This window comes from Sus scrofa, chromosome 1, assembly GCF_000003025.6.
Source record: "Sus scrofa isolate TJ Tabasco breed Duroc chromosome 1, Sscrofa11.1, whole genome shotgun sequence".
Classification (NCBI taxonomy): domain Eukaryota; kingdom Metazoa; phylum Chordata; class Mammalia; order Artiodactyla; family Suidae; genus Sus; species Sus scrofa.
In genome coordinates this window covers 222828478-222851433 of record NC_010443.5, presented here as the reverse complement: position 1 = coordinate 222851433, position 22956 = coordinate 222828478, and the positions used below count along the sequence as shown (strand labels likewise).

General features: G+C 43.5%; 1 protein-coding gene across 5 annotated transcripts in view; it reads left to right on the top strand.

Moving 5' to 3' along the window:
- Window positions 1–22956, top strand: part of APBA1 (amyloid beta precursor protein binding family A member 1) — a 231493-nt gene that overhangs the window by 138567 nt on the left and 69970 nt on the right. For 4 of the 5 annotated variants that reach the window (XM_021064677.1, XM_021064697.1, XM_021064688.1 and 1 more), the window contains exon 2: window positions 13376–14644. In XM_021064677.1, coding sequence (XP_020920336.1) covers window positions 13445–14644 — 1200 coding nt within the window. In that variant the 5' untranslated portion in view covers window positions 13376–13444. Of the gene's footprint in view, window positions 1–10769; window positions 14645–22956 lie in introns of those variants that run through there. The other variant, XM_021064683.1, reaches the window with a different exon arrangement.

The window sequence follows — 22956 nt, the reverse complement described above, 5'->3', positions numbered from 1 at the left end:
CCCTGATCTGAGATTAAAGGACAGCAGTGAAAGTCAGGGGAGGGGGGAATATAGGACCAGTGCCTTTGGGAGACCAAAGACTAGATGCTATAGAACTTGTGGCTCTAAATCACAGCAACAGTCAGGCTTTTCACTCATTTATTTATTTGTTATTCATCATCTCCTGTTATTTGGAGGAAAAATTCTGGTAATTGGAGGGACTTTGTTGAACGGGGTGATAGAGGAAGATTATGTTACTTTTGGAAAAGCTTGAACACAGCTAAGTTGTTCTGTAAAAGACAAGGAGATTGTTTAGCATGCCCAGAAGGAAGATCTAGAACTGCTCTGTCCAGTGTGGTGGCCATATGTGGCTATTGAGCCCTTCAAATATGGCTAGTCCTGATCGAGATGTATGTAGGTGTCAAATTCACATTGGATTTTGATAACTTAGTAGGGGAAAAAAGAATGCACATAGTATGAGTAATAATCAGGGTTTTAAAATTTTTTTTAATTGTTATTTCCCCAACACAGTTTTTTTTTTTTTTTTAACTGTACAGCATGGTGACCCAGTTACACATACATGTATACATTGTTTTTTCTCACATTATCATGCTCCATCATCAGTGGCCAGACATAAGTCTCAGTGCTACACAGAAGGATCTCATTGCTAATCCATTCTGAAGGCAATAGTCTGCATCTATTAATCCCAAGCTCCCAATCCATCCCAATCCCTCCACCTCCCCTCTGGTAACCACAAGTCTATTTTCCAAGTCCATGATTTCCTTTTCTGTGGAAAGTTTCATTTGTGCTGTATATGAGATTCCAGATATAAGTGATATCTTATAGTATTTGTCTGTCTCTTTCTGACTTACTTCACTCAGTATGAGAGTCTCTAGTTCCATCCATGTTGCTGCAAATGGCATCATTTTGTTATTTTTTATGGCTGAGTAGTATTCCATTGGGTATATATACCACATCTTCCTAATCCAATCATCTGTTGATGGACATTTGGGTTGATTCCATGTCTTGGCTATTGTGAATAGTGCTGCAGTGAACATGCAGGTGCATGTGTCTTTTTTAAGGAAAGTCTTGTCTAGATATATGCCCAATAGTGGGATTGCTGGGTCATATGGTAGTTCTATGTATAGATTTCTAAGGTACCTCCATACTGTTCTCCACAGTGGTTGTATCAGCTTACATTCCCACCAACAGTGCAGGAGGGTTCCCTTTTCTCCACACCCTATCCAGCATTTGTTATTTGTGGACTTCTGTAATGATGGCCATTCTGACTGGTGTGAGGTGGTATCTCATGGTAGTTTTAATTTGCATTTCTCTAATAATCAGGGATGTTGAGCATTTGTTTAACGTAGTAATAATTGTTTATATTGAATATATATTGAGATGATAGTATTTTGGATATATTAGGTAAAATAAAATGCTATTAAAATTACCTGTGCTTTACCTTTTTTAATGTGACTACTAGACTTTTTAAAATTACCTAGTTCACATTACATTTCTACTGGACTGTGATGATCTAGAGGGAAGGGACAAGAAGCAAGAAAACTTAGGACTATAGCAGAAAATGCACAAGAGAGCCAAGCCTTGTAGCTGATGTCAAAAAAGGAAGATGTGGGAAAAATTAATCAGTGAGGGTTGGGGGAGGTGACGGGTGTGATGTGCAATATAGTCTCTCACCTCAGTCTTCGCTAGGAAGTCTTCAGTAAAATCTACATTATTTTTCAATAAAGCAAAAATGTTATTAAAAAATATATATTATTATTAAAATATTTTCCTGGAGTTCCCGTCGGCACTCAATGAAAGCAAATCTGACTAGCGTCCATGAGGACGCAGGTTGGATCCCTGGCTTTGCTTAGGGGGTTAAGGATCCTGCATTGCCCTGAGCTGTGGTGTAGGTCGCAGACACAGTTTGAATTCCATGCAACTGTGGCTCTGGCGTAGGCTGGCAGCTGTAGCTCCGATTGGACCCCTAGCCTAGGAACCTCCGTATGCTGGGGGTGCGGCCCCAAAAAGACAAATATATATACTTCTCCCCCCCACCCCACCCCCGGCCTTTGGAGAAACTTATGTCTTGAGGTGATTGAAAGCCTCTGGGTCCTGGCAAAACCATGTCTGAATTTCATTGGTTTACATTTGGAGCCCAAATGAAATTAGTTAACTAGAAGTTGAGTTACTCTACCTCTTTTCATTCTAATCAATGTGCCCAATGAATTCAAGAGTTTTGTTTTCACTTTTGTTCCTTAAACAATGCATGCTCTCAGCTCTGCTACAATTTAGGCTCCATTAGTTAAAAATAGCCTGGAAACATTTTGAATTGAATTAAAATAGCAACTGTCACTTCCTTTTCATGTAGTGTTCAGTATAGCCTAGCATTTGCATTTGTAGATTTCCCCCCAAATACATCTCCATACATCTGAAGACTTGTTGCCAGGCTCTCCGTGAACCGTTTTTAAAGAGAAAGTCGTTTTCTTCTTTCCCCACATTATGTGGTTCCCCTCTTAACTTTTTGCTAATGTGACTGAATTGAGAGAGTTGATTGTCAAGGGAGGCTTGGAATCAATATGGGATTTCTGGCCCATCAAATTCAAATTCAAGTCATCACCAATGTTGCTAACTAATAGTTGCTCAATGGATTTTGTTCTTTGGAGGTTGTGAAGCTGAATTATTGGGGAGCGAAGCTTCCTGGTCACAGCTGTTTTTAATCATCTAGTGTAGCTCTTGCATATCAGATTTGAGGCATGACCGAAAAAAAGTTTTGAGGACAGTGGCCAGAATATCGGATGCTGCTTTCTGGACCTGTGAATAAAAAGAACGTCAGAAACAAGAATCCAACTTGAAGCTTCGGATTTAGAATTGTGGCTGACCTTCTGGCGTGAATTTAGGGAAGGAAAATGATAGGGGAAGTAACAGAAAACTTGAGGGAATAGAGAGAACAAGTTAACTGACTTTCTAATGAGCCAAATAATTTGTAAAAGTAACAGCAGCAGTAAATTTGAGGTGATGTGGTCTCAAGGGAAAGACTACATTTTAATGAATTACTGTTCCGTTCATCTTTAGCCTGATATTCCCCCGTTTCCATCTCCTTTTGCAGGATGAAGTAATGAGCCTCTGAAAACTAATACGGCTGAACTGATTTTAGAGATTTACTATCCTTAACGCTGTAGTGCAGTATGTGCATGGCTGTCTGTATAATAAGAGAAATATCATGAAAATGTCCAGATTGATTGTAACTGGTGATTTACTACCCCTGAAGTGAGTGTAATGTAGCAATAGAGATAATAAAAGTAGTGAAGGGTGAGAAAAGGAAGTTATGTAGGGACATGAAAAACAGGGGAATCGTAATGGAGAAAAAAAGTCTTTTTTTGTGTAACCCTCAATAAATATGGATTATGTAGATATGTCTGACTTTATATACCTGGAGCATTTCACAAAAATTCAGATAGACTTTTAATCGGCTTTGATTTCCAGAGAATGCCCCTTGAGTTTTCCATAAAATTTGTAAGATTTCCCTCTGAGCTTCCATGATTGCTGTAAGCTAATTTCATGTATTTTATTGGAATCAGAATGATAAATGAATGATTTGATTGTTAAAGTGCTAGACAGAGAGCCGGACAATAAGGTAGTCTGCATAAATTCACAATTTTCTCTTTAATCAAAGGCTGGGCTGTGATCAGAGCTTTGAGGTCAGAATGGCTGAATTAATCCAAGTGGATGAGTTAATTTTCATGCCTGTTTAGTGTTAGCCACAATTACACACATTTCAAGGTGAATGAGAGTAATGAACTTGATTTTGTGGACATCACACAAGAATATGTTCCTTCAAGTGGCTTCTGTACCTCTGTTTACTCTGCAAGGATAAAAGCATATGTTAAAGATGTGGCCATTGGCCAAAACAATATTTAAAGCCCTCTTTTGGAATTGAATTCACAGCCTTATTGGAGTCTTTTTAATAATCTTGGCTGTCACATATCTTCATCCTTTATGGATAAATTCGGTATTTGGAGAACATCAAACAGCATCCTCAGCCAAATCCTGTAAATAAGGTAGATGATAGATGTGGGTAACACCCTTTGAGGTCAAAAATCAAACACAACTAAATGTGACTATAGGATATTGAAAGTGGTTTGCTGGTAGCTTCAAAAACCTCAAATTAACTTTGAAATCAGTTCCAATAAAGGAGTGGTCGGAGTATTTTAGCAAAGACAGTGCCCTTGGAACACATAAGTATAGAGTCTGCCAAGGTGACTATTCTAAAAGGGATTATACCATTTAGATGTTTGTTTAAAAAATCAATCGCATCACTTTATGGGCATGGTGAGATGTAATAGGAAGAACAGCAAAAGCCAGAGGCATCTACCTCCCCCCTTTTGGCTCTGAGTGACCTTGGACAAGTTATTTAAGCTGTCTTGGCTTCTGCTTCAAAATTAGCAATTGGAGATAATAATCCCCACTGAGACTGTTGTGAGGGTTAGAAATATGTTATATAAAACACCACATATATTGGCCTACACATAGTACAAGGTTTGTGATTATTTGATGGATTTATTTATACCTAGCCTTATTTCAAAATGGATTAAAAGTAGCTTAACTGCTTGTTTTCCACCCCACATAGCCTTTTTTAGGGAATGGCAATATTAATAAATGTACCATGTTCTCTGGTCATTTATACTAACATCTCTCTCTCTCTTTTTTTTTCCCTTTTTAAAAAAAGATGTATTGATCTGTTAAACACTAATTATAATGTGTGCGGAAAATGCACTAGTAAATGTTAACATATCAGACACTGTCCTAAATGTTTTATATATATCAGCCTGTATCATCCAATAACCATGTGATGTAAATACTATAACTATGCACATTTTAGAAATGGTAAAATTGGAGCATTTTCTATGATTAAGTTTTCAAAGTCAAAGAGCAAGTAAGTGATGAAACCAGGATGTAGATTCAGGCAGTCTGTCACCCACCTGTCCCCTTAACTACTACCTCTTTGAGTGTAGTGAATGACAGGATGACTCTTTAGGGATAAATTTGACATTTGCAAACTGTCGAGCACCATTTATAGCCAACTTTGTAAATAAGGTGGGGGATAATCCTTTGAAGTCAAAAGCCAAATAGAATATTGCAAGCAATTTGCTGGTAACTTCAAACTCCATAAATTAGCTTTAAAAACCCTTCCCATAAAGGAAATGCCAAAGGGTTTTGAGCAATGGAAGTGGCCTTGAATCATACAAGTACAGAGTCTTTCATGGTTTTTTGAGAAGGACCAGGACCCACCAACTTGTGTTGGGCGGGTGCTAGAAGGCAAATCCAGCTGCAGTATATATATAGGTGCATTAGGACAGGGATTTCCTGCAGTCCCAAGAAATAGGATTTTCCTTCCAACTCCAGGACTTTCCTTCCAGCAGGGGTAGACAAGCAATATTCATTAAGTCCATGGGAAATAGTTGTATTATTTTATTTTTCATATTACTTTAAATATATGCTAAAGAATAAAAATGTATAAATGGAATCATAATTTTTTTCAGAGGAGAGAAAAGTTCTTTTTCTAGTTTTTTTCAAAGGGGAAAATGGCTAATACAGTCTTTCTTCCTCTTTTCCCACTTCTCCATCCTCCACCTTGTTGCATTTTCCCTCCACCTGCATTATGACTCCGCCCCTCTCGGACACACACACACACACACACACACACACACACACACACAGAGTGTACTCTCCAGGTTAACCACCTGGTATTGTTCCTTTTGTTCCTTTTTTACATGAAATTTTGCCTTCAGTTAGACCTGAAACTACTTCTCTATGTGTTACAAGGGACCACCTATTGGAAATTCTTATTAACAACTACTTAAGGACAGGTCAACCAAAGTAATTTACAGCCTCCCCTTCTGTAAATTACCAGAAACCAACATGAGCCTCAGCTAACATTATAAGCTATCTGGATTCAGTTTGCTGAATCATGAAATGCTTTGTTTCTAAATGATGCACTGCAGTGGAGATCCCTCCCTTTGTTCACTTTTTCTAAGCCAGCTGTGGAACAGTCTAGAACTAAGAGCCAGAAAGCCACCTATGCTTCACTACTGGCAGCCTGGATTCCCTCACTCCTGCAGCAAGATGCCACAGCAACTATTTTCCATGTTGCTTAGCTGCTCTTGCAGAGGAAACTGTCTTGCCTAAATCTTCTAGGCCATCCAGGCTTTTGCAGGGAGGGATTTTCTTCAACCAGCTGTAACTCCTCCCTGCTACTCTCTCAGCCTCCAGAGGCACATGGCCAAGGTCATTGGCCAGATGATGGCACTCTTTACCTAGGCCTCAGTTCCTAGGATGCTTATGAGCCATGAAATCCTGAACCTAAAAGAGCAGCACTGAATGTGATTCACAAAGGTGATACAGTTGTTGTTTTAATGCTAGCCTCCTTTTGTAGCTTGAACCTATTTCTATTTTGCATCTGTCACCAGGTATTATAATTACCAAAGCTGTGGGCCCTTGAAGTCTGAGACCATGGTTTAGAAATTTTTGTGTCTCCCTTGCCTTGCACAGTGCCTGGTACACATCCAATAAATGCCACCTGGACCAGTGCCCTCAAATGTAGGCAAATGTTGAATCACTAGAGTTCTTTGGGCACTTAAAGCATCCGAAGAAAGTGGTGAAGTTTGCAGGGGTAGATATGGGCAGCAAAGATTCAAGATGGAAAGAAGAAATGAGTTCTCCAAAGTCTGGGCTTGCAAAGTCTAGAAGGCCCCTGATAATGAGAGGTTGGAAGGTAAATATTTTCATTTTAATCACTAAAAATTAATTGACTACCTACTATGTGCCCTTTGTACTTGGCACTGGGGAATCAAAGATAAATGACATGTCCCCTTTTCTCAAGGACATCATATTTATTAAAAAATTGCTGTTCAGAATGATAGGTGCAATAATATTATATAGATAGATGGATAGATAGATGGATAGATAGATAGATAGATAGATAGATAGATAGATAGATAGATAGATAGGCAGGCAGAGTACAGTGGAGATGATCGGGGGTGTTAATCAGGCTTTATTACTCCTCTGCTTAACCCCCCCAACCCCGCCCCAGTAGCATGCCAGTACACTTGAAATAACTCTTTGCCATGATGTACTAGGCCCTGCCCTGCTGGCCTCTCCCATCTCTCCATCCTCATCTTCTACCACACCATCCCTTACTTCACAAATGGTTTGCTTTTTTTTTTTTTTTTTGTCTTTTTAGGGCTGCACCCATGGCACATGGAGGTTCCCAGGCTAGGAGTCGAGTTGGAGCTGTAGCTGCCGGCCTACACCACAGACACATCAACGCCAGATCCGAGCTGCGTCTGCAACTTACACCATAGCTCATGGCAATGCCGGATCCTTAACCCACTGAGCAAGGCCAGGGATCGAACCTGCATTCTCATGGATGCTAGTCAGATTTGTTTCCCCTAAGCCACAATAGGAACACCCACAAATCTTATTTCTATCTTTGATCAAAGCGAGTCCTTCCTCAGCTCAAAATCCTGCCCTCAGATCTTTACTTGGCTGCCTCTTTCTTTGTCATTCAGGTCTCAACTCCAATATTACCTCCTCTGGTCACTATATAACCCTCTCTCCTCTGTCACTTTTTCAGCCGTTAGCATGTTTCATTTTCTTCATAAGACTTTTCACTCCCTGATGTTATCATATTTGGTTATTAACATAATTATTCACTGTAAACCAGCTATAATAGAAAAAATAAAAATCATTAAAGAAAATGCAATTATTGTCTCTTTCCCTCCACACCCTTGCACTAGAATGGAGGCTCCCTGAGAGCAGAGCACCCTGTCTGGCTTGGCCACTGCTGTGCCTCCATGCCCAGAACGTTACCCAAAGGCTGGCAGGTAACAGACACTTATTAGGTATGGATTTGCCTTGGAGAAGATAAGACAGATTCAACAAAGAAAAGTTATAGGTGAAAAATATGCTGAGGAGTTCCCGTTGTGGCGCAGTGGTTAATGAATCCGACTAGGAACCATGAGGTTGTGGGTTTGATCCCCAGCCTTGCTCAGTGGGTTAAGGATCTGGCATTGCTGTGAGCTTGCAGACGAGGCTCGGATCCCGCGTTGCTGTGGCTCTGGCATAGGCCGGTGGCTACAGCTCCAATTGGACCCCTAGCCTGGGAACCTCCATATGCCGCAGAAGCGGCCCTAGAAAAGACACAAAGACAAAAAAAAAAAAAAATGCTGAGGATAAGGAAGGCAGTTAGGGCCAGTGTCAGGGTGTTAGATTACAGGGGGGACAGGTGAAGCAGGTGAGACTGGAGGAGTGACATGGTCCAGGGACTCTGTTGGGAGTAGGACTTAAGCACCGTGAGCCTAGAGCCAGAGAGTGGGGGATGGTAGGCGGGTCAGACACCAGTCCTGCCAGGTATGTCACCTGGGCAATTGCCTAACACCTCCTGCCTCCATTTTCTCATTTCTTTCTTTTTTTTTTTTCTTTTTAGGGCTGCGCCTGTGGCATAAGGAAGTTCCCAGGCTAGGGGTCGAATCAGAGCTACAGCCTTGAGTCTATGCCACAGCCATAGAAATGCAGGATCCCAGCTGCGTCTTCCACCTACACCACAGTGCACAGCAACACCAGATCATTAATCCACTGAGCAAGGCAAGGGATGGAACCCACATCCTCATGGATATTAGTAGGGTTCATAACCCTCTGAATCACAACAGGAACTCTCATTTCCTCATTTTAAAAATAGCTGATAATACTCTCCATAAAGATAGTAAAAGAGTATGCTCTTCATAGGCTAGTGTGAGGACTGAATGAGTCATTAGTGGAAAATGCCTAGCAATGACTGATAGATCGTTAGCTAAGCATTTGTACTGTGCACAAGAGGCGGGTCACTGAGGAGTCTGAGAACTAGAGTTACGGGATGCAGATTTGTATTTTGGAAAGATGAGCAGGTTGGCAGCAGTGAGCATGGCCTGGAGGGCACTGGGAAATTAGTCAAGGAAAGCACTCCATAGGTGAGAGGGACCAAGACAAGGCAGTGGCAGTGAGGACGATGCAAGAGTTATTAAGACAATGGACTTGGTCATCACTTTGGGGAACGTAGTGAGGGAAAAAGTCAGTAATGATTCCTGGATTGGGGACTTGGTGGTGCCTCTCACCCATATGGGAAATTCAGGGGAGGGGGCAGATTTGGGAGTGAGGATGGGGAGAGAGGCTGAGGTGGCATGGTTTTTTCAGCTGTGGCAGGTTGAGTTTGAGTGCTGCGGGAACTCCAGCTGGAGCTACCCAACCAGACAATCCCTAACACTTTCCTGGATTGCAAAATGATGCTAATGTGCTTATTAGCACTGTACCTACTGGTCCTTAATGTTAGCACTTAATATATAGTGTTTATAATCTTTCCTTTTTCACCAAATACTGTGAGAAACATCTTTGTCCACATCTGAGTTTTTCCTCTGAGATTTCTGTAAGTGGAATCATTGAGGCCAAGGTATATTACCTTTTGACAATTTTACTTCATCTTCCCAAATTGCTTTTCAAAAAGGTGGTACTGATATATATTCCCACAAGAACCTGGGATTCTTTCGAAACAGCCTCAGCTGTTTTGGATTTTTTTTTTTTAATATAATAAACACAACTCTCAAAAGTTGCCAGGGTACAGGGAACAGTCCTTTCTCTTGTGCACTGCTGATGGACCCGACCACCAATGTCAGCTCCAACTTTATTTATTTATTTATTTTGGTCTTTTTGCCATTTCTAGGGCCGTTCCCGAGGCATATGGCGGTTCCCAGGCTACAAGTCTAATTGGAGCTGTAGCCGCTGGCCTACACCAGAGCCACAGCAACGCAGGATCGGAGCAGCGTCTGCAACCTACACCACAGCTCACGGCAACGCCAGATCCTTAACCCACTGAGCAAGGCCAGGGATCAAACCCACAACCTCATGGTCCCTAGTCGGATTTGTTAACCACTGAGCCACAACGGGAACTCCAGCTCCAACTTTAAAAGTTGGTAGTTGCTGGTGTTCCCGCTGTGGCTCAGTGGGTTAATGATCCAGATTGTTTCTGTGGAGGCCCTGGTTCAGTCCACTGACCAGTCCATGGGATTAAGGATCCTGCATTGCCTCAGCTGTGGCTCAGATTCCTTTAGCCTGGGAACTTTCATAAGCCACGCCGAGGTGCAGGAGGAGAAGTGTTGGTAGTTGCCTTTCTCCTCAATGTCTGCTATTAATTAACATGCTGCCAACTCCATAACCCAAACTGCATTCTTGAAATCAGGATGGTGAGTGAAATAGAAACACTCCATGCCTGAATACTTCCCTGAGGTTGATGGGGGCAGGGGTATAAGCACCATGCACCCAATGAATAGAAAAACTCTACTGTACCAAAAATGCATTATTTTAACAGTATTTCCCCCCCCCCAAAAAAAGCACTGTTTTCTGGTAACTTTCTTACCGTAATCTATGCATGGAAACCTCATTTCCTTTGGGTCAATCAGTGCGCTATGAGACAGCACCGTTCACTGGTCAGATAGGATTTTTAACTCAGAATATACTAAAATCTCCTTTGAACACATGTAACAATAGATTTTCATCAAGCTAACAGGGAAAGTGCCATTTTCACTGAAGACAGTGTTTTGGTTCGTTCTGCATGGCCATCATGAATTGTTGGCCTGTCCAGGTGTTTCAGATGGTTGTTGTTGCATTTCTAACCCTGACCACACACAGCTGACACTCTGGGCCACGGCACCCAGGGAAGTACCTGGCAGGTTTGGTATCCCTCCCTGTGAATGCTTACTTTGTGCTCAGAAGACCTAGATTTGTACATGAGTGTGGTTTTATCTGTTGTCTTTTCCAGAGAGTCCTTATAAAGGAAATTTGGGTAGATTGTTTTTGTCCATGTGTTGTATTGAACTGAATACTTGTTTTGTAGTTTTCATGATCCACTGGAGGCCACCTAACCTGGGGGCCCTGACCACCAATATTCTCTTATGTTCAGCACATTAGCCATCCACCTGGTCTGAATGACAACTCATACTTGGAAAATTTTTTTATACCCAGTGCACAGTCGCTGTTCTTAAGGGTTAGATGAGAGGAGGCCACAGTGTTTCAAAGACTGGGTCTAATTTGCACGAAGTAGGACTTTTGTCAAGGAGGGAAGCAATAGGATGGATCAGGTCTACTAAGCCATAATTGTTTTCTAATAAGTGTTAGGTGTGGAGCCATCAAATAACAGGGGAGAGAGATGATACTGATCTCGGAGATACAGCAGTGAGTAATGGCTTGAAGCAAGCTCTTAATTCTCTGCTCAGGAATTGAACCTGGGCAGCCTGGATGAAAAACCAGGAATCCTAGCCACTGGACCTGCTAGAGGCTAAAAGTAGAATTGCCCTGATTCTTGTCCCCTGTTGAAAGCAAGAATGTTTCAAGGTGGCAAAGACTGTGAAGATAGGTATAAAGTTTATTGTTAGAGTCACAATACATGTGGGAGAGCACACAGTTAAGTAGTTTTTTAAGTCAGAAGCAAAGAAGTAATACACACCCTAAAGAGGAGTGTAGGTGCAGGCATCCCCCTGAGTGAGGAACCCGAAACTGCACTCCTCTTTCTGGTGATTTAACTCACATAGGACAGTTCTCCCAGGTCTTTGTTTACCTTTGGCCAGTTTTCTTCTTTCATTTCTCACACCTGAAAGGACACAGGACCCTCCCCAATATGCATGTGCATCTTTTGACAAAGATGGATTCCAGAGCAAAGGGTGCCTGGACAGTATGGGGACTTATTATGGCCTGGCGCCCCCTCCCTTTCTGACCCCTAGGAGTCTTATTGCACATGTGTAATTGGAGCGCTCTCCTTGACCCCAGGAGTGATTGAGGTGGTCATCTTATCTTTCTACTCCAGCAGAGCTCAGCTCCTGCAATTAACTTTTTCCTTGAAGTGTCAGAGGGGAAACAAGGCCCAATTTACTTGGCCTAACAAATCCCAGCTGTCCTCAGCCCAGGGGTTCATCTACCTCCTACCTCAAAACTCCTGCTAAACATGACCTTGGTAGCTCCACAATGCTCTCACCCACTACTGGGACTGTCATAGTGCTTGAAGGAAATTGCTACAGTTGTGATGGGAATTGAGTAGAATATAATGCATCCCAATATTAGAGAGTCAATCAGATGTCCCTGGTCCTCCTGGAGCTTTCTGCTGTTAAAGAGTTCAAGTCCCAGTTTTTTCCATTTGTAAGATGAGCTCTCCAAAAGAACTTTGAGAAAAGTTTACACATGTTGTTGAAACCACAAGTGTCTTGAAATCTTAGGGATCCTGCCTGTTTTTTGTTGTTCTTTATGTCCTTTGTGTTTATTTCCATATGCTGTGCAGATTATGCTACAAAGCTCTTTTGTGGTAAGAAGAATTGAGAGAGGTTGAAACCAAAGCTATCTCTAAAGCCACAAGTCCCTTTGGAAATAGGGAAAGAGATCTACCTATATTTTAAAGAAATTAGCATGTTATCTAGTTATTAGCTATAATGCTAATTCATAGAATCAAAGATTTTTAGGTGTATGAGGGAAGTGAGTATTAGAAGTCAGCTAGTCAGTGTTTCTGTTAAGTGCACGTCTCAGAACACTGGCCTCTAGGAAAAAAGCATTTCCCAGTCAGACAGGTTTGGGAACCCTGCAGTCTATCTTCCTCCCTTGAATTATTTATAATGAGAAGTCAACACTCAGCTGGCCTTTCCCAAACTTATTTAACCATGGAGTCTTTTTTTTTTTTTTTTCCCTTCTGTGTAATAACTGTTAACATCCTGCTGTAGGAAATGAGTCCAGTCTCATAACGGAGGTCCAGAAAATTAAGCCACTCAACCCAAGGCAACAGAGCCAGTAATGACACAACTAGAACATACTGCTGCTGGCTTCCCTCAGAACGGCTGCATATTTGTATTGACAGCAATGCCTTCAAAACATTCCAAGATTATTTTTTCCCTTGAAATTATTTAAAGAATCGTTTCTAGAGTATCTAGGATCCTAGTTTAATTTACAGAGATTTATCTCTTAGCAGATGGAAAATGTGTCAATTGCCTCATTCAATTTAGTAGTACTCTCTATTCAAATGCATCAGAAACAGAACCTGAATAGTAAGCTGTGGGGGAACTAAAGGCTCAGGAGGCTCTCAGTTAGACGGGTGGGGAAGGGAGAAAGCCAGTAAGCAATTAAACAAGGAGCTATGTAATTACAAATTACGACACGTGCTACGAAGATGAACTACGTGCCGTCAGAATGAGCTTACATTTGCAATCACTTTTTAATTGACCCTGATTCAGAAGGGATCAATAACAGCTAGTTTTATGGTTATCTTGGTACTCAGCTTCTGACTACAGTCTGAACCACGTTAACAACCCCTCCCTTCTTGTTTTTCCAGCCGGGCAGAACAAAATGAGAGCGCTTTGAGCCGGCCCAACCTCTCTCCCAGCCGTCCCCGACGCCCACCATGAACCACTTGGAGGGGGCCGCGGAGGCGGAGGTGGAAGTGACCGACGAGGCGCCAGGCGGGGAGGTGAACGAGCTGGTAGAGGCCGACCTGGAGCACCCCGAAGTGGAGGAGGAGCAGCAGCAGCAGCAGCACTATGGGGGCCGACCCTCGCGCGGGCGCGCTGTCGAAGACCTCCGAGCATCGCCCGGGCAGCAGCAGGAAGAGGAGGAGCGCGGGGAGTGCCTGGCGCGCTCTGCCAGCACCGAGAGCGGCTTTCACAACCACACGGACACCGCTGAGGGCGACGTTATTGCCGCGGCCCGCGACGGCTACGACGCCGAGCGCGCGCAGGACCCAGAGGACGAGAGCGCATACGCCGTGCAGTACCGACCCGAGGCCGAGGAGTACACGGAGCAGGCGGAGGCCGAGCATGCGGAGGCCACGCACCGCCGCACACTGCCCAACCACCTGCACTTCCACTCGTTGGAACACGAGGAGGCCATGAACGCTGCATACTCGGGTTACGTCTACACGCACCGGCTCTTCCACCGCGGCGAGGACGAGCCCTACGCTGAACCCTACGCCGACTACGGGGGCCTCCAGGAGCACGTGTACGAGGAGATCGGAGACGCGCCCGAGCTGGACGGGCACGACGGCCTGAGGCTGTACGAGCAGGAGCGCGACGAAGCAGCTGCGTATCGCCAGGAGGCCCTGGGCGCGCGGCTACACCACTATGATGAACGCTCCGACGGCGAGTCTGATAGCCCGGAGAAGGAGGCCGAGTTCGCGCCCTACCCGCGCATGGACAGCTACGAGCAGGAGGAGGACATCGACCAGATCGTGGCTGAGGTCAAGCAGAGCATGAGCTCACAGAGCCTCGACAAAGCAGCCGAGGACATGCCCGAGGCCGAGCAGGACTTGGAGCGTGCTCCTACCCCAGGCGGGGGCCGCCCCGACAGCCCTGGCCTGCAGACCCTGGCGGGGCAACAGCGGCTGGCGGGTACCGTGGGCAGCGAGGCGGTGCAGCGGTACAGCAAGGAGAAAAGGGATGCCATCTCGCTGGCCATCAAGGACATCAAGGAGGCCATCGAGGAAGTGAAAACCAGGACCATCCGTTCGCCTTACACCCCCGACGAGCCCAAAGAGCCCATCTGGGTCATGCGCCAGGATATTAGTCCCACCAAGGATTGTGACGACCAGAGGCCGGTGGATGGAGATGTAAGTGTGTGCGGATTCGGACTTGCCCAGCTCTAGGCGCGGTCTTCTGGGAGACGGGCGCTGGGTGGTCATTGGGAGATGACTTGATGAGATAAATGATCAGTGGGGACGCTAAAAATCGTGTCCACCGTAAGCTTCAGAGACAGCTTGCACTAAAGCCCCAGTGAGTGAAATACAGGTGGGAGGGGATGAAGTGAGGAGAGGTTGCATAAATCAGTGTTTCTCAAACAGCCCTTGGAGCGCTTGTTCAGAAATCGATTTCCACTACTCCCTGTTCCCCAGTTTCTCACTTAGAAGGGGCGGGGCAGAGCCTAAAAATTTGCATTGCTAGCATCCAGTAAACAATAAGTGTGGGTTGAGTAAGGAGAGACTTTACTGGAAAGGATTATGGCAAAGGGGGAAAGTTACTATTGTAATAGGGGAGGAGGCCTAATGCAGTAGTAGAACCGCTGACTCTGTAAGACCCTCAGTGGTCTCTAGAGTTAGGCAAAAAGGGGGTTCCTTTGTAGGGAGGAGTAGGTAAGGCTAGAAAAACAAGGCTGAGGAAGCGGGATGAAAGCAAGGCTTGAATGCATTGCTCACAAGAGAGTGTTTTAACCTGAAACCAGCCTAGTCCCTGGAGGGGCTGTTGAGGAGGGGTTGTAGGCTGACCAAGGTTGAGGGAACCGGAAGAAGGTGAGAAGTGGTAATCAAAGGCTTGTTAATAAACATTTTGTTCTGCTTAATCAGCATTTCACTTACCCATTTGTCAGGCAAAGAATGGGAATTGGGAGGGTCTGTGTCTTGCTTGCCATAAATGAACAAGGGGCACCTGTGAATAATCTGAGTCTTAGCCATTTCCAGAACACAAAATGGGCAGAGGTGTGGGTGTTCCTTAACCTTTGCTGTTGTCTGGGATCTTGAGACTCAGCTGAAATTCAATGCTGTTACTAATAAGTTCCCGGGTGATGCCGATGCTGGTGGTCCCAGGACCACAATTTGAAAGCCACTGCCTTAAAGCCACCCCCTTAAAGGTTTGCCATGGACAATATGGCCTCTCTGGAGGAAAACAAGGAAATCCTTCTGGGCTCTTTCCAGCCAGGGGTATCTGCAGCTTTCTTATTCCCCCTGTGCCTCAATGTGACTTTCAGAAAGGGCTTAATTTTCATTTCCGATGGTACCAGTGTGACCTTCTCACCTCATGAAAGACGTATTTTTGGTTTTAAGCTGAAATAAAAACTTTCTTATGAAGAGCTGCAGAAAGCGATTGCTGCCCTGTTGGCATTTTATTTTCCATTTTTGAAATACCTAAGAAATTTGATAACTTGGCAAGCTTAGGTGTCACAGTCTATTCAAAATAAATCAAGAAGTCTAACCTTTGCCCCCCACAACCTGGCTCTAAAGATTCTTTTTCTGCTCTGACTCTCACTTTTCCATTCTTTTGAATAATTTTTAAGCACTTTTATTTAAAATGGGAGCTTGGAGTAGAAGAAGGGTCACGAGTTAAATTCAATTTCACTTAATTCTGCATTTTGTGATTGCACTAGGCTTTTGCTCAGTGTATCTTCAGGAGTGAGAAACCATTATTGGAAGCTGGTTGTACATTTTACTTATAGCTAAAGGGCTATGCAGGTCAGAGAGGTATCATTTGTCTCTTTTAGTGATGGTCAGTATTGGCTGTTAACTGATAAAATTTCGGGCATCTTTAAAGAAAGGTTGGAACTGGTTGGGAAAGGATGTGCGTCCTCCTCAGCGAGGGGGCAGCACTGGGTCAGCCAGTTCCACAGGCTCTGCCTCTCCCCAGTGTTTTCCAGGCTTCACTTGCAAGCAGTTAAAAAACTAATTCACTCACATGCAGAGTTCTCGGTGACCTCCAGCTGTCTTTAGCTTCCTCCTGGCTAGGAGGGAGGGATTCAGCAAACATTTTGCAGATGTAGTGGAAATGCAGCAGGTCTTTAAAAATGGGGAGCTGGCAAAAGACCAGGTTCTATATCCTTTTAGAAACTTGAAGAGCCATTTGAGAAGAAGCTGCAGGAGCATTTTGTGTGTCTTTTGAGGGCCACACCCACAGCATATGGAGGTTCCCAGGCTAGGGGTTGAATCGGAGCTGTAGAGCCAGCCTGCACCCCAGCCACAGCAGCATGGGATCTGAGCCTTGTCTGTAACCTGCACCACAGCTCACGGCAACACGGGATCCGTAACCCGCTGACCAAGGCCAGGGATCGAACCCACGTCCTCATGAATACTAATTGGGTTCATTTACCACTGAGTCATGACGGGAACTTGGGGGAGCATTCTTCTAGATACTGGTCTCTTCAGCTTTCTCACTGGCACTAGCTCCATGAAACCGAAGGTTTACCTCCTCGTCCCTACAGCTTCACCATGAATCCACAGTACAGCCTACACTAGGGCTGGGTGCATGTTTTTATCTATTTGAACTGGGAAAACAACTTAACCTATTGGAAGATGTTTCATTCCGAAGGTGGAATTGATTCTAGAATATTGGGTGGTGCTTTAGAAAATTCAATTTAATGTTAAGAAATTGGTGAGTAGGGCTTACTGGGTTATGAACAGTTAATACAAAGCAAACCCCAAAACCTGTGCCTTAAAATATTCCTCCAGTCATCTTTTAGCCATTTGAGTTTATGGATTGTATTTCATCTGTCACGCCATATTTATAGGAAAGATCTTCATTTGCTACCTCTCTGGTGGTATTATGGGGGAAAATATAAGGATACACATTCTTCTGATTTCCAGCTCAGTATCAAAAAATATTTACTGGGAGTTCCCTTTGTGGCTCAGCAGTAATGAACCTGACTAGTATCCATGAGGATGTAGGTTCAATCCTTGGCCTCACTCAGTGGGTTGGGGATCTGGCATTGCCATGAGCTGTGGTGTAGGTTGCAGACACGGCTCGGATCCCATGTTGCTATGGCTATGGCATGGGCTGGCAGCTGCAGCTCTGATTCAGCCCCAAGCCCCAAGCCTGGGAACTTCCATATGCCATGGGCATGATCCTAAAAAAAAAAAAAAAAAAAAAAAAAAATTGCTGAATGCTCATTCCATGTATGCTGTTGTCTAAAAGGGGAAAGCACTGTGGTCTGGAGTTGTCCTGAAAGGTACTTGGTGAAAATACAAATTATTGGAAGTTCTCTGGCTCAGTGGGTTAAAGATCCAGTGTTGTCACTGCTCTGGCTTGGATCTCTGCTGTGGCACCAATCCATGGCTCAGGAATTTCCATATGCTGTGAGCATGGCCAAACAAATTACTGCCTTTAGTTGTCAAGTCCAAATACCTAAGGTGGGGCCCAGTGATCTGTGGTTTTGTTTGGGTTTTTTCTCTTGCTTTGTTTTGTTTTGTAAATTCTCCCCTTCTTTTTTTTTTTTTTTTTTATTTTTATTTTTTTGGCTGCTGCCGTGGCATAGGAGGTCCTGGGCCAAGGATCAGATCTGAGCCACAGTCACAACCTGCACCACAGCTATAACAACACTGGATCCTTTAACCCACTGTGCCAGGACAGGAATCAAACACCTGTATCCTTGGTGTTTGAGAGACACCACTGATTCTGCGCGCCACAGAAGGAACTCCTCCCTGTGATTCTTAAATATTAAGAACCACTGATTTAAAGGACAGGTATCATCTGGGTAGTTTCCTCATGTAAATTCTGTGGATTAGAGACTTAGCTAAATCTCTTATTAAGGCAGGTATGGTTTTCATGGAAGGAACTATCCCATTGGGATCATGGGTCAACAGGCCTGGAGAAGGGGGGCCCTAAAATTCTTGTTCCAGAAGCACTGCATTCTTAAAATAGCAAAATCAGAAACTGCAGCACAACACATACATGGAAATAAAAACCACCTGTACTACTACTTACCAGAGATATCTGCTGATGGCTAAATCTGCTTTTAATTCTCTAAGAACTTTCCTGTTTTTCTCTTAAGCAAACTGGCATCTGTGTGCTGGTGAGTGGTACAGAACGTGAAGATAGGAATGCTCATTAATATGAACTTAAAAAATGTAGACTAGATACTCAGCACTGAGTGGAAATTTTTTTTTAAACTTATAAATGCTTTGTTCCTAGTAAAGTCCCTCTTTTCCAGGTATATGTTTGAAAACTACCATCTAACCCCCTTCTTGAAAAATAGCTATTAAATGAATGACCAGTTGTGAAAAGTTCTGCAGCCTCCCCATCTCTCTTTAGGCAGCAGACTCCCTCTGAGTAGAGAGCAGAGTCATGATGGAATCAGGGAGGTGGGTGGGAGCCAGCACATTGCATAAATGGGAGGGTTTGGGCTCTTTGAACTGCTGTGTTGTGTGGCTTGAATTGGTGTCTATCTCTGCTCTCTCTTAAGATTACATAAAAATGACAGTAAAATGATAAAAATATGTAAAGCCACAAGCAACAGGAGACAGAGCGAGTGGCAGCAGATGAGAACAAAATTTTAGAACATCCAAGTGTTCTGGTGACTGGCGGTGGTAGACGTTAGTGCCCCCCCCCAGCCCTCCATATTGCCAGTTGTCCTGTCTCTCAAGCACAGGGAGGACCACCCTGCAGCCCCTCATCTCCTAGGAGCTAGACACGGCCAGTGAGGTGGGAGCAGTGAAGTTGATGCTGCTTCTCAGCAGGAGCAGCGTGGAACAGCCATCTCTGCCTCAAGCCTCAGGTTAAGATGGTGGTGCCACACAATGGCAGAGCCTCTGTCACTATGGTCCCAAGTGACTGGGATTAGCAGGGCTTCCTGCTGACTGTGTGAACATAAAGTATGAGAGAAGACTTGGACTTTATTTTTTTAAGCCTTGAGGATTGGGGGTATTCTGTTGCCACAGCATAGCCTGATTGATTTGAACACACTGATGAGGTTTCTGTTTTCCCTACTCTGCCAAGTGTCTGTGAGGATTTGTGCCTTGGTCTCCCAGAAAGGCTCAGAAACCTGAGACACCAGTTACCTCTGATGACAGGAGTATGGCTGAAAAACAGATGAATGTTTGAAGGTCTGTCATGGGAGAAAGAAGATTCTAAACCCCTTCTCCAGCCCCTGCTGCCAGCTTGCTTCTCTTCCCTCCCTTCCCCAGAAGGTGGGAGATTTACTGTAAGGGTGGGCGAGCCAGAGAAGTGCCGGAACTGGAGACACTAGCCACAGCTGAATATGGGGATGAGGATGCCTTATGGAAAACAGAGCCCAGTAAGCAGTGAGACTCTGAGAAAGCTTTGGAATTCTTAGCTATCAGCCGTAGAACCCATCCCCTCCCAGTTCCCAACTCCAGCAGGAAGTTAGAATATTCCTGGGGGAGAGGGGAGGTTCATGGGGACAGAAAGGCCCAAGAAAGAATACTCACAGTTACTCCGCTTGTGGGTTCTCCAGCATAAAACCTGGGTTTCCACCTGATGACCCCACAGTAAAGGTTACTGCCTCTCATGGATCTTCCAGTAGACTTTTGGGGACCCACCTTTAAATATCACCGGACATTTAATTTTGTATTTGTCCTCTCCTAGGAAATACAAAGCCAAAAAAAAAAAAAAAAAAAAAAAAAAAAAAAAAAAAAAAAAGCACATGGAAAAGGTACTTGGAGAAATAAAGGCAGTGCTCAGAGTGGGAAAAACCAATAACACATTCGTCAGTATCCTCAAGTAGGAAAAGTTAGTGGAGACACCAAGTAAGAATAGGATGCTATTTAAAAAAAAATTCCCCCAAATTTTTAAGAAAATGACAGCAGGAATTTTTGAAATCCTTCAGAAGGAAGTTTAGGAGACAAAGTAGAGGAAATCAAGAACATGGACCAATTAAAGCAAAGGATAGGAAGAAGAACATAGAAAATATGGAGAAATTATGAAACAGCGTTGTCTAGACGCAAGGGACGTGAGAGTTCCCTGATGAAAAGATCCCAATGGGGACCTAGAACAATGAAATACAGGCACAGAAGTTTCAGAACAAAAGGGAAAAAGAGAACATCCTGCAGGCTCTCAGGGAGATGAAAACCCGGTTACAAATAGTCAGGAATCACTATGGTGGTGGACTCTTGAGAAGCAACACTGGAAACCAGGAGGCCTGCACTCAGTCTAATTTCCAATTAAGTGTGAAGGTGGAGTCAACATGTTCTCAGTTTTGTGGGGTCCCAGAGATTTACCTCTGGGAGCACCTTTTCTCCGGAAGCTACTAAAGGATTCCTGCCCCCCCACCCCCCTCCAGCCATGGGAGTGTAAATCTAAGTGAAGAGAGAAGATGGGACATCCAGGAAATGAGACAGAGGAGCTGCCCAGGGTGATGGGGAAGGAGATCTCAGATGAGGTTGTGAGAAGGACAAGGCAGCAGCCAATCCAGAGCTTGGAGGGCTCCGGATAGGTTTCCAGAAAGGGTTTAAATGAGGGATTTCCTACTATGTTCTTACCTAGAGGAGTTTTAGATTTAGAGGGTTTGGCATAAATTACTGATCAGTACACTGAAAACTAAGCAAACGGCAAAACAAATCAGTTATTTACCTCGCTAAAAACAGTTGTTATACTGGTAGGAAATGCAATAATGCAATGCATGTGTCTCAGGGAAGAGCACATGCATAGGCTTCGTAATGCAAACACTGAATATTGATTAGCCAGAAACAGTTAATATTGAGAGGCTAAGGGAAGGTATAGTATAAAAGAGGTATATCCTAATCTTTTATAGTAGAAGCTAAGAAATAGTATCTGCAGGTGAAAAATCAAGGTGAGGTAATGTAAACATACTACTTAAGACTCTAGAAGTGAATACCAGACGAAATGATAAAAGCGGACCACAGAGCCAGAAGGAGTAGGGAAAATGACTAGTTTTTGCTATAAGCCATGTAGTGCTGGTTGGACTTTTGGACTTCCTTTGCGGCTCATGACTTTTAAAACTATATTTCTGTATTTCTTTGCCTTATATTTAAAAAAAAGAGAAAGGGTTGGCATCGTTATTCAGTGATCACTTACTATACGAAGGGATTGTCTCGATGTTACTATCCATTTTCTTGAAAAACTAAAAGCAAACATTCGTATATTATGTGTGCAGTTTATAGAAAATGATTGCCTTATTAACTGTGTTGATAAAAGATAAATGTCCTAAGTTTTTCATTTTAATTTCAGGCTGTGTTTGTGTATGTACTGAGCACAAACACTTGCATTTGGCTTCTATCACACACGTAAGAGTGAAGAGGTAAAAAGTAGGTCAAGGCGAGGGCTGTACTATTTAAGGTGAAGAACTCTAATTGGTAAGTGGATTTGCATCTCTACAGGGAAAAACCTGAAGAGTTCAGGAGCTGTGGGCTTGATAAGGGGCTTAGAGTTTGGAAACCACTGAACATATGTGGGAAGGATGGCAGCCAGAATACGAATAATTGCAGTGGGAATGATGTTTGCTGAGGTCAAAGTGGATACATTGATTTCTTCTCAGGTTTATGTGCTTATATAGGTTAATGGTCTGTACTTTAAAAATGAAGTGTTTTCAAGATGCCTCCTTTTACCAGGGTACTTGTAATGGCCCATTCTTCAACTTAGGGTTAGCAGTAAATTGCCATATCCCTGCCAGTGGGAAATAAATAACAGAACTTCGTTGTCAATAACAACAACCAAAAAATCTGCTTTTCTATGAACCATGGAGGACCTGATGTGACCGATGTAGTTTTATTTTGTTTAAAGACATAATGATCTTACTGTTGAAACCTCAAAATGAAAAGGCTTGACCTGGAAATCCCTTTTGGAAAGCAAATACATAATTCATTTCAATCATCAAAAAATAAAAGGAGATAGGATAATGTGTGCTTTTGCTCTCTTCTCCTGGATTAGACGTATTTCTGATTCCTTTAACTCACCTTTTGAGTTTCACCTGTCAGTTCAGCTCCAGGACAGGTGTCTCTCCATTGACATCAGGCCATCACCATATTGGAATCACTGGAGCAAACAGTGATTGGAAAAAACATGGAGCAAACTTTTTCCTACAGCAGAAGGCAAGGTCTCCAATGACTCTGTGCTCTGTGGAATGAAAATAAGTGATAGGAAAGACTGATTATTTTTTTAACTCCCAGGTTACAATTTTTTCTCGTGACCTGACCGCATTCCCAAGAGGAATCTTTCTCAATGTTGTAATGGATTGTCTCACTAGTCAATGTATATGTGAAACTGCCAAGAAATATGGGGAAAGCAGCAGGGAAGGAAGTGGATAATTTAGCCAGAGAGGCTTTCGTTATCATTTTCTAGATAGAAATGCGGCACACAGGGCTACAGTTTGAGTGTCTGACATGCTCTCTTAATAAGTTGGGGCTCAAGAAACTTCCCAGGATTCTTTAGAAATATTGTGTCAGCTCTTCCAACTATGCACTTTCAG